Genomic DNA, 11,799 nt, shown 5'->3' with positions numbered 1-11,799 from the left:
TTAGATCACCTGACTTGGCTCTTCATCATTACTAGGCCATCATCTTTACTTGTACCACTCCCTTTTCCTGAGTATCCTCTTCATTCTTTTCAGTCATTCCCTTCCCTCCTTCAGAACTGATTTTATCCAAGAGATCTAACCCCAGGCTAATCACTTCTTATTTCCGTATTATCCTAGACCAAATTCATCTAATCTATTAGCCTATCTAGTTTGTATGCATTATTCTGTATTCATTTATGAATCGCATTTGTGGCTTTGTAATTGTCTTTTATTTTCATGATTTATCTTTAAGGTTAAATAGTAAATTCCTCAAGGACAACTGTATCTTCTACTTTTCTGTTTGCATTCTGTGTTCTTATGTGCCTATTATACTACAGCATCAAGGTAGATATTCCCTAATAGAAAGAGGTAGCGTCTCCTAATCACCACTGCTGTCTTGAGGCACCACACATGAGCCTCCTTATGTATTCCCCCTAGATGAGTAATAGGAATCAGAAAACTGCTGCTGTCCCTAAGTGAACCCAGCAGAGGATAAAAGTGAATTATAAGTAACATTTGTACTTTAAAGCTTATATTTTTTAACCCTTTCAACAACTCTATGAGGTATGTGATATTATTTTCATGTTATAGATGAGAAAATGGAAGTTCAGAGTCATGTCTAAGGTCACACAGGTAGAAGGTAGCAAAGACGGTGTTCAGGCACGGGTTTGCCACCTCCAGGTCTACTGTTTCTACTGAGCCAGGGTTGCTGTGCACTGGGTCACTGGAGGGTGTTGGACTAACTGCATTCCTGAAACTTGTCTGGTTGTGGCTTACCACCCTTGGATTTAGAGCTGGATTGATCCAGTCAAGTGGCAGGATTAGGAGAAAAAATACTAGTTGACTATAGAAGTACAGACCTATGCAGTATGTATGTGGATGTGAAGATATGCTATAGAAAATCATGTATATACTATAAGTACAATGTATTTCTACTATATAGTGTTAAATTAAGATTGACTAAAAATACTAACATGGTAGTCTACTAAGTAGATATTTAAATTATGTTCTATTATGTATTTCCCTCCATTTCTAACCTATTTTTTAACTTTCACTTTTCTAAACAAAAAATTAATCATATTATCCAAAGCAATAGATAATTTGTTCTCTTCAAAATAGAGCTGATTGAAGGATAGAAGAGATCTAAAGGTGAGAGAAGAAAGTGATTTTACCAGCAGGCCCAGGAGGGTCGAGCCCAGTGAGGCTCGATCACTGCATCTCTCTCCTGATAATGAGGTCACATGTCCCAGGCTGTAGGTCATTGGAGCTTCCAGAGTGGCATACTCTGCCCCCGTCCAATTTTAATACTGCTGACAGAGGCTGGCAATGATCAGAAAAAGAACCAGGCCTTGTTTGATAGGTCTAAGGAACTACTAGCCCAGTTTAAAAGCCACCCTACACCTACTGAACAGCTAAGAACATAGGCAGCCAAGAAATGACCCGGCTACTGAGGCCCCAGGTTGGATTTAAAGTGCTCCAGGTCACTGCTGTAGAAATTATGGTGTTCCCAGTCTCCACCCTTCCTCCACTGAAGGAGGTTGGACTGATGTTGACCCAAATTTGAGATTCAGATCTTGGAGCACCATTATGTCCTGAGAAAAAGAGTATAGCTTTGGAGTGCAAAAGCTCTGGGTTCAAATTTTAGCTCTGAGACCCCAGGCAAGTTACTTGGCATCTAGATCTTGGAGTTATAGATTTGTAAAATGAGAATGATGTCGTGCACAGAGGATTATTGTGGAGATTTTACTAATTGTGTAAAGCACCTGGCAGAGAGAAAAGACTTGATACATGCTGGTCTCCCTGTGCTTCTCCAGCACACACCCTAATCACTGTTCCTAAATTAGCCTAGCAGAGGAGGGTCTGGTCTTAGTGAAGCCCAGTCTCAACCAACGAGGTGGCTCTGCTGCAGAGGCATACCTGATGGCAAGCTATGGGAGTACTTATAGCATAAAAACTTATTTGACATGGATCAGATCTTTACCAGATTTGTATTTAATAGGTTAGAATTACAGTCTGAGAGAGGAGAAATGAGAGAAAGAATGGAAAAGCTAATAAATGGTTATAAATTAGAACCTCTGAGAGAACTTAAAGAAATTGTCTTTTACTTGGAGAAAAGAAGATTGAAAGCAATTTAACAACTCTTCAAGACAATGCATGAAGGATAATCAGCAGGATAATGGCCCTAATCCCTAAGGCCAGAAAAAGAGGAACGAGTTGAATTTGCATTAGAGAGGGAGGGAGATAGATTAAATTTAGGCGAAATTTCTCTAGAAGAATATTATTAAACAGTGGGATAGGTGACCACAGAAGCCTATGGAATTTTCTTTCATGGAACTCCATAAAAACAGAGAGCCCCTGTTTGTCTGGTTTGTGAGAGGTACTGACCCTGCTCCAGAAATCTGAGGTAGTGGGGCAGGAGGGAAAGGGGATGGAGAATATCGCAGAGATAGTTCTTGAGCCCTGGAAAATACAAGTTAAAGCACTTGGAAAGCTTTCAGGGAAAAGAAGCAACATTCATCTTTGACTAGGAAACAGAATCTGAATGCTAATGCAAGAAAGAACATGCGGGGTGGGGAGAAGGTGCGGGCAAAGGGGAGGAAAGGAGGCGATCCATTTTGTTTCCACATTGCAGGCACCATTCCACTCCTAGTGGAGCAATCCTAAATTTCTTTCTGTGGGCCTCAGTTTCCTTTTCTGTAATATCAAGCGCTTAGATTAAGCACTCTCTTGAGTCTCATCCAATCCTGAATTTGTGTTTATAAAACTGATCCAGAGAGTGTGAGTAAATCTGTGAACAGCTACTTCAACTCCGAACCCAGTGGTGTTGAGTGGATTGGTCCTGCACAGAGGGACAATGCACCTGCATAGGCGAAAACTGGGGCTGGGCCAGAGTCATGGGCTTCAATCCCTGCTTTTCAGCCACTAGCAAGTTGTTCATCTTCTCTGAACTTCAATATCTTCATTCGTAAAATGTGGACAGTAATAGCTCCTTTGGCCGTTTTGAGTTTAAATTAGATAATGCAAGTAGAAGACATAGTACAATAATATCTAATAACTCCCATGTTCAGGAATATAAGTACCAATAAAATGGTACGTATTGTATTAATAGCATTTGAGTGAGAATTTTTAAGTCCTTTTATTTCTCATCTTTTCATTTCTACCTTTATTGGATTTGTAGAATCTATTACAGTCAAATCATAGTTTGGTGTTGTGGTGGTGATGTTTTTTGTTTGCTTTTAACACACTTGCCTTTACTTGTTTTGGCAGATGGGATCCTAATTCATTCAGCTTTCCCGAATGTCATATAAAAACACATAACACATGTTCACGTTCCTAGTTGTTTGTACATATTCTCTGCTCTTTTAAATGTGTAATATAGAACCAAGTAATTATTTAGCAGTTCCGGTGGCTTTGCATCATTTTGGCATTCATACCAAGCCCCCATTACTGAGATCTTTGCTGCCCCTCTTAACATGGTCAGTCGGGGTTCTTCGGTATTCTGTTGACGTCACCATTTTAGCTACCCTTCTCTGCATATTGACCTATCCCTTTGCAACTTCATATTGTCACTTTCAACAGTGTTTCCAACTTAAAACCCCCTACTTGACTCTTCAAAAGGCTAGACTCCCCATCCCCAGTTTGACACCGACAGGCAGGCTGTGGGATGTGCACCGGGTTGATACAGAACCCAGCTCCACCAAGCTGAAAGGGCGCGTCGCCTGGGCCAGGGTGGGGCACCAGGTTATGAGCGGCCTCCTGCCTTTTGGGTTTGCTTCCCCGCAGGGGACACCGTAGGCGGCTGTGCGGTCCGGCCACTGCCCCCCGCCCCTCGCGTCCGGCCGCGCCGTGGGTTGCGGTCTCCGTGGGGGTGGCAGCTCCTGTCCGGGAGGTTTGCGCCTGGCGGGGCACCCCAGAGCCGCGAAGAGCCGGTAGGCGAGGCCAGGGCGGGGTGGGGCGCGTCCAGGCGGGGAGGGCAAACTCGGGCAGCGCAGGGGGCGCAGAGGGCAGCGGGCGGGCGGACGCGCGGCGGAGGCGCGAGCGGGACGAGGGCTGGCTAGTGCCGGGGCCGCCCGCCCGAGGGGGAGGAGGCTGTGCTGCCCTTGCTGCAGGTTCGCTGTCGAGCGCACAGGAGGCAGGGACATGGGTAGGGTGCGGTCTGCGCGGGGCCCGAGCCCGGATCTCTTCCATTTCCCCTCTCACTCGGCCCCGGGCTGCGCCGCAGACGGCAGCAGCTCCCGCTCCGCCCGAGCCGCCTGACCGCCGGGCCGGGGTGCTAACCGCGGGGCCCTGCAGCCCGCCGGCCCGGCCAGCCCAGCCCAGCCCGGCGGCCCGCAGCCCCGCCGCCCGCCGCCCCCCGCCGCCGCCGCGTTGCCAAAACAAACGGGCCGGCCTATTTATTGGCGGCCGGCGAGCCCGGCAGCTCAGAGTCGAGGCGCCGAGGGGGACAGCGCGCCGCCACCAGCTCGGGCCCCGGGCCCCCGCCCCGCACTTGAGTCCCGCCGGCCCTGGCCGCACCGCGCCGCCCATGGCGCCCCCGCCTGGAGCCCCCCGGAGCCACCCGGACGCCTGAGCCCCCGCAGCGCTCCCGTCGACGCGCCTGCCCATCAGCCCACCAGGAGACCTCGCCCGCCGCTCCCCCGGGCTCCCTGGCCATGTCTCCCGCCCGGATCCGGCCCCGACTGCACTTCTGCCTGCTCCTGTTGCTGCTGCTGGTGGTGCCGGCGGCATGGGGCTGCGGGCCGGGCCGGGTGGTGGGCAGCCGCCGGCGACCGCCGCGCAAACTCGTGCCGCTCGCCTACAAGCAGTTCAGCCCCAACGTGCCCGAGAAGACCCTGGGCGCCAGCGGACGCTATGAAGGCAAGATCGCTCGCAGCTCCGAGCGCTTCAAGGAGCTCACCCCCAATTACAATCCAGACATCATCTTCAAGGACGAGGAGAACACAGGCGCCGACCGCCTCATGACCCAGGTGAGCGCGATCCGCCCTACCAGCGCGCCGCCACCGAAGCACCGCCACCTGCCCGGCCCTACCCACCCCCTGGCACCTTTTCTCGACTGGCTGGCACGCTCCCTGGCACCTGCCCCTCTCGCCAAGCCCCGCTGCCTCCTGCCCAAGATGGGCTGGCCAGGGGTCCAGGCAGGAGTGTCGGCATCCCCAAGCCCGGCGGAGACTGCTAGAAGAGCTCCCCGCTGCCAAGCCCCACAACCCAGCAGGTTGGCGGCGGCTCCTCTGCCCCAAAGTACTGGCAGCTCAGCCAGACGCTGCACCCGGAGGTACCTCTACCCGTCTGCCTCCTGCGCCTCCAGGACCCACGCAGTCCCTCCTGGCCTAACCTTCTGCACAGCTGTGCCCCTTTCATTTTGAAACTTTTCGGCACCCCTGAGGCAAAGAATCTCTGGGTGCGTAGGGGCACCACGGCCTTTCCTTCCTGTGCGCTCTTGGTTCTATGGGCTGCCCCTTCCAGGAGCAGCGTCCCGGCTGGGTCTGCGGTTAAGAACAGCGAGGAAGAGTTGAATAGGGAGGCGAAGGTGGGAAAGGGAACCTGCCCAGCGAGCCCACGTGTCTGTCCGGAGAGCTGAGGGGTGCTACTGCAGTGGAAGGGTGGGTTATTGGGGCCTTCGAGCTCTGGGACTGGGCTTAGGGGATTCCTGGGCTTGGTGGTGGGGACGAGAAGGAGTGGAAGAGAGGGGCTGAGATGCCGAGGGAGGCAGGGACCAGGGCTGACGCTAGTCTCTGCATGCTGGGAGCAGGACCCGCGCTCCACCCAAGCTTAGAGGCGCAAATTCCTTCCTAGCAGCCAGGTCCGCGAGGGGAGAGACCTTCACCCCCTTCCTTCGGGGTCTCCCGAGGCTTCCTCCTGAAAGCAGGCCCCTGGCTTTCTAGATCCGTTGGGAAGAGCAGCTAGACTCAGGGCCCTCAGCATGCACCCTGGCGCCGGGGCTGGCCGGCCAGTGTCGGGGCCGAAGGTTGGCTGGTGGCCGGGCCGGGCCGGGCGCCGAGGAATGCAGATAAGGATCCGGGCCACGGGCTGGGCAATCATTGACAGCGCACGCCCGGGCTCTGGACCCGAGAGGGGGCGGTGGCGGTGAGGGAGAGAGGCGGGGAACCAGGGCTGCAGGCGGGCATAGGTGGGGGGCTAGAAGCCTGACGGCAGAGTCTACAAAGGAGCAAGCAGAACTCCCTCCCTGGGCAGTAAGCACCCCCAGCCAGGCTGTGCACCAGCGAGGACCTGCGAGGCCCTGGGTTGTAGCTGCTATTGGCTCCTGGCAGGCTGAGTCCAAGGGTCTGTGAGGCCCGGGCTCTGCAGGGTGGGGGTAGGTTGAGACTTGGGCTGCCCACACTTGTTGGCGCCTCGAATCTCAGAGTGGAGGCATGGCGGAAGGGCCTTTCCCCTCAGACCGAGGCCCCGGCCCCAGCTTCTTCTTCTCAGAGTCAGCTGCACAGTCTCTTGGGCTCTCAGGACCCAGGCACACCAGGAGGCAGCAACCAAGGATGACCGCTTCGGTCCTTCCCCCAGGGCGCGGCTCTACCCCAACTCCACGTGAGGAGGATGGTGGAGCTGGCTCCCTGAGATCAGAAGCTTGGTTTATGGAGTTCCTTCCTACGGTATAGGGGCGGGGCACCGGTGCAGAGGTCCTGGAGGTCTGGGATTGTCAGCCCTTTATGCGCCTTGCAGAGGAAGACGCTGCATGTGACCCCTCATTGGGCGGCCCTGGTGCTAGTCCGCCGGTTTCTGGTTCCCTGGCCCTGTCATCTCTGGGGGTGTGGGCCGGTTTCGGATTATAAGAGGGTCCCGGCAGGAATCCTCGGTGGTGCTCGAGGGATCCAGGTAGGCCGGCGATTCCCCTCCAACACACCCCCTGAAGCTACCGAGACGCTCTGCACCTGCCGCGCCTCCAGAGCCCGTCGTCCCCAGGCCTCAGCCCTGAGGCTGCGGTGACACCTACTGGGCACCTCGGGCCTTGCACGCCTCGCAGGCCCGCCGCAGGCAGTCGGCTCAGCGGCCACTCCTCCCTCCCGGCCGCTGGCTGGCCCTCCTGCCTTGGAGGCACAGAGGGACCGGGCGCTGAAAGGTGTAGTCCTGTCTGCGGAGGGATGGGTACCCGGAGCTGAAGACAGCACAGGAGGGAGGAGACCTCCACCTACCAGAAAAGGCGCCGCCAGGGCGCTTGCCTCCATGCCTCCTCCAGATTTGTGATACCGCCGTGCGGTCCAGATCTCCGGGGGCGGCTGCATGCTAGGGAGGGAGAACTTCAGGGCTCTCTGTTCCTAAGGGAGAGGGACAGCACCCTCCTGGGCTTCCAGCTCCCGTGGGTGTGGCGAGAGAGTTCTGGGCGAGGCTGCGCCTACACCTGCACCTCGGCCGGCTCCTCCGGCTGATTTCGCTCTCGCTGATTTCGCACACATTCCTCTCCCAGCGCTGCAAGGACCGCCTGAACTCGCTGGCTATCTCAGTGATGAACCAGTGGCCCGGTGTGAAGCTGCGGGTGACCGAGGGCTGGGACGAGGACGGCCACCACTCAGAGGAGTCCCTGCATTATGAGGGCCGCGCGGTGGACATCACCACATCAGACCGCGACCGCAATAAGTATGGACTGCTGGCGCGCTTGGCAGTGGAGGCCGGCTTTGACTGGGTGTATTACGAGTCAAAGGCCCACGTGCATTGCTCCGTCAAGTCCGGTGAGCCGCCGCCGGGGGGCTGGGCCCGGGGCCGGGGCCGCAGGGCGTGGGCAGGAGGCGTAGTGCCGAGAAGGTGAAGAGGCCTGCCCGGGAATGGAGGCAGGGATGGGGGAAGAGGACATCGGCGGCGCTCTCCAAGGCTGCTCCTGACCGTGACTGCCTGCTCATCCCATGCCTGGTAGTGTCATGGTAGGAACCTAGGGAGATAGGGCCCTGTCCCAGGGCTGCTGGGTGCTGACCTGGTGGCCCACAGTCCAGAGCCTGCCACAGGAGGTGCAAGACAGAGCAAGCTGGACAGATGGAGGAAGCCAGGCTGCCAGACAAGGCCTCCCCACCCCACCTGGCACAGAACACGGCGGGTGGTGGGGCCAGGGGCTGGGGTATGCCCAGACACCTGCATGCCTGACCAGGAGCCCAGAGGCTCAGCACCCACCACCCAGCTGCAGGTCAGCCCTTCCTGGGGCGCAGGCGTCCCCAACCTCTCCCCTTGTGCCCTGAAGCTGGACATTTCGGGGCAAAGCCAGCCAGGAGAGCCAGACTAAACAAAGTGGACTCAATAAAGTGGATTTTCCCAGATTGGCCGCATTGTTGATCAGAATTGGCAGGCACTGGGGCCTCACCCCTCCCTCAAGTCTTGTCAGCACCCTGTCACCTACACTGAACCCAGCCATGGAGGCTCCAAATGGTTCCTGTGTGGCTCCCAGCCAAACCCCACCTGGCTGCTGGCTCAGCCTTTCACACTGGCAGCGTGTAGTAGTTGCACTCTCATAGACCCGCACACTGAGCCCAGGCCCACATTTTGATATTCCTGACCCTACCCTGACCCACAACCATACCCTGAACCTTCCACTCAATACTTCCCCTGCCAACTGTGTCTACTGCAAGCCCCATCCACCCTTCACTGCAAACATTGACCCACGACAACCACTTCCATTCATTACTCCTGACCCCCAAACACTGTTCTCCTGCTCACCTGCTGATGCCACAGTGTTTTGTCCCTGCACAGGGACTCAGCGCATGAACTGAAGATGGTGACTGTGTCCTCGCCCCTGGCCTGCTCCTGACCCAAACATTCACTTGGAGGCTGCCCAGGAGTCTGCCTTCGCCCCATTGGGTGGGCTCCTTTCACATCCCTACATTCAAAGGTCCAGCTCTGTTACAGAACCTGGGGAGTCAGCCTGAGAGGGCAATTTTTGGGAAGTGTCCGAGCAAGGGGTGAGAAATAACAGAACATCTAGGCCTCGGAGGAGATAAGCAACCTCCCCCCTCCATGAGGTAGCCCTTTCCTTCTCATCCACTGGGTCTTGGAGCCCCACTATGCTCCTCTCGTTGGCAAAGTATTAGGCTGGGGAGGGGGTCACAGAAGATCACATTGGAGTAAGGGGATGGGGGCAGTGAAGTATGGGTTCAAGCCTGCATAGGAAGTGGGGGGCAGGAGCCAGGATATGGTGACGGGGGCTCTCTGGGAGCAAGAGGAGCTCTGGCTGGCTGGGGTGGCCAAGGGAGGGTCGTTGTGACCAGGAGGCTGAGCTGCGCAGCAGTAACACCTTCATGTCCCTTTCTCCCACAGAGCACTCGGCCGCAGCCAAGACGGGCGGCTGCTTCCCTGCCGGAGCCCAGGTACGCCTGGAGAGTGGGGCGCGTGTGGCCTTGTCAGCCGTGAGGCCGGGAGACCGTGTGCTGGCCATGGGGGAGGACGGGAGCCCCACCTTCAGCGATGTGCTCATTTTCCTGGACCGCGAGCCCCACAGGCTGAGAGCCTTCCAGGTCATCGAGACTCAGGACCCCCCACGCCGCCTGGCACTCACACCCGCTCACCTGCTCTTTACGGCTGACAATCACACGGAGCCGGCAGCCCGCTTCCGGGCCACATTTGCCAGCCACGTGCAGCCTGGCCAGTACGTGCTGGTGGCTGGGGTGCCAGGCCTGCAGCCTGCCCGTGTGGCAGCTGTCTCTACACACGTGGCCCTCGGGGCCTATGCCCCGCTCACAAGGCACGGGACACTGGTGGTAGAGGATGTAGTGGCATCCTGCTTCGCGGCCGTGGCTGACCACCATCTGGCTCAGTTGGCCTTCTGGCCCCTGAGACTCTTTCACAGCTTGGTGTGGGGCAGCTGGACCCCGGGGGAGGGTGTGCATTGGTACCCCCAGCTGCTCTACCGCCTGGGGCGTCTCCTGCTAGAAGAGGGCAGCTTCCACCCACTGGGCATGTCCGGGGCAGGGAGCTGAAAGGACTCCACCGCTGCCCTCCTGGAACTGCTGTACTGGGTCCAGAAGCCTCTCAGCCAGGAGGGAGCTGGCCCTGGAAAGGACCTGAGCTGGGGGGCACTGGCTCCTGCCATCTCCTCTGCCATGAAGATACACCATTGAGACTTGACTGGGCAACACCAGCCTCCCCCACCCCCGTCATGGTGTAGTCATAGAGCTGCAAGCTGAGCTGGCGAGGGGGTGGTTGTTGACCCCTCTCTCCTAGAGACCTTGAGGCTGGCACGGCGACTCCTAACTCAGCCTGCTCTCACTATGAGTTTTCATACTCTGCCTCCCCCATTGGGGAGGGCCCATTCCATCTGTCTTAGGCCCCTTTGGGTGGGCTTGCACCTCAGTTGATGCTGCTAAATTCCCTGGGAGCCAGCATGGAGCTGGCTGGACCCAATGTTGTCCAGAACTGGGAAGGCCACAGGGGTGGGGCAGCCATCCTGGCCATTCTGAGGTATGACATTCCTCCCCGGCCACACTCCTCAAGACACATCCAGAGACTGTTGCTGTCTGTGGGCAGAGTTCTGTGTTCTGGCCAATGCGACCGTAGTGCCGGGGACTGGGGGAGGTGGGTTGGATGTGCTTGCCACCCCCCGCCCCGGCTAAGCTCCCCCTTCTGCTGAACCATGATCCCCACCCCCTCCGCTGGTCAGTCTCCCATACCTTATTTATTGGCGCGGAGGGGGAAGCCCATGTGAGAATTTTGGGGATGTTTTGGTCTTTTCTTCCTTTTGTAATAAAAATTATTTAAGTTGTTAGAGCCACAGAGTCCAGGATGCTCACGGATAGTTTGGAGCCCTGGAAGGGTGTGTCCAGGGTTTTCTCCCCTGCTCGGAGAGGCCTGGCTCACCTTCCTCCAAGGACAAAAACTCCAGGCCTCCTACCCTCACTGCAGGTCCATTCCCACCCAGTAGCTCTGCAAAGCCCCTACAGAGAGCTGTGCTCTGCACAGGGCAGGGCCTTCCCACACTGACCTAACTGTTTACCCCAAACAAGGATGGACCCCAGAGAGAACAGAGATGACTAGTCCATGGTCACCTCACTCATCTATAACCATGCCCTTGTGCTCTCAGGGCGTGGGCTTCTGACTCTTCCCTGTTGGTAATGGACCACAGTGTGAAAAGATTCTGTAAACTTCACATTTGTCTTGTGGGCTATTCTGACTTCTCGGACAGGTCAGAGATCCCTAATCTAGCAGTTCTCAAATGTCAGGATCACCTGGGAAGCTTGTTTAAAGATCATTCCTGGCCCCGCTTCCAGGATTCCACTTTTTTTTTTTTTTTTTTTTTTTTTTTTGAGACAGAGTCTCACTCTATTGGCCAGGCTGGAGTGCAGTGGCGCATCTTGGCTTATTGCAAGCTCTGCCTCCTGGGTTCACGCCATTCTCCTGCCTCAGCCTCCTGAGTAGGTGGGACTACAGGCACCCGCCACCATGCCTGGCTAATTTTTATTTGTATTTTTACTAGAGACGGGGTTTCACCGTGTTAGCCAGGATGGTCTTGATCTCCTGTCCTCGTGATCCACCCACCTCGGCCTCTCAAAGTGCTGGATTACAGGCAGGAGCCACCACGACTGGCCCAGGATTCCACTTTAATAGATCCAGTGCAAAGCCCAGGAGCTTAGTTTTGCAAACACCCCAAACATAGCAGATGGTCCGTGGGCCACACTTAAGAACTGCTGCTTAGTCCAGAGGAGGCCTGGTTTACTGCCAAGACAGCATGATCCCCTTCTTTACTTTCCCTCCATCTCTCCATCCCAAGGCAAGTTTTTCTATACTCACTACAGATAAGCTGAGATTCTGGGTCCAGTGGTACAAAATTTTCAG

General features: G+C 55.9%; 1 protein-coding gene across 1 annotated transcript; it reads left to right on the top strand.

Annotated features, from left to right (window-relative positions):
* The first annotated feature begins 4,237 nt into the window (after nucleotides 1-4,237).
* IHH (Indian hedgehog signaling molecule) lies at nucleotides 4,238-10,734 on the top strand. Its single transcript, XM_024243601.2, has 3 exons — nucleotides 4,238-5,006; nucleotides 7,457-7,718; nucleotides 9,289-10,734. The coding sequence occupies exons 1-3, from the start codon at nucleotides 4,692-4,694 to the stop codon at nucleotides 9,945-9,947; spliced, it is 1,236 nt and encodes a 411-aa protein (XP_024099369.1). The 5' UTR covers nucleotides 4,238-4,691; the 3' UTR covers nucleotides 9,948-10,734.
* The last annotated feature ends 1,065 nt before the right edge of the window (nucleotides 10,735-11,799 follow it).

The sequence above is a fragment of the Pongo abelii genome, chromosome 11 (assembly GCF_028885655.2).
Source record: "Pongo abelii isolate AG06213 chromosome 11, NHGRI_mPonAbe1-v2.0_pri, whole genome shotgun sequence".
NCBI classification, from domain to species: Eukaryota; Metazoa; Chordata; class Mammalia; order Primates; family Hominidae; genus Pongo; species Pongo abelii.
This window is presented reverse-complemented; position numbering and strand designations above follow the sequence as displayed.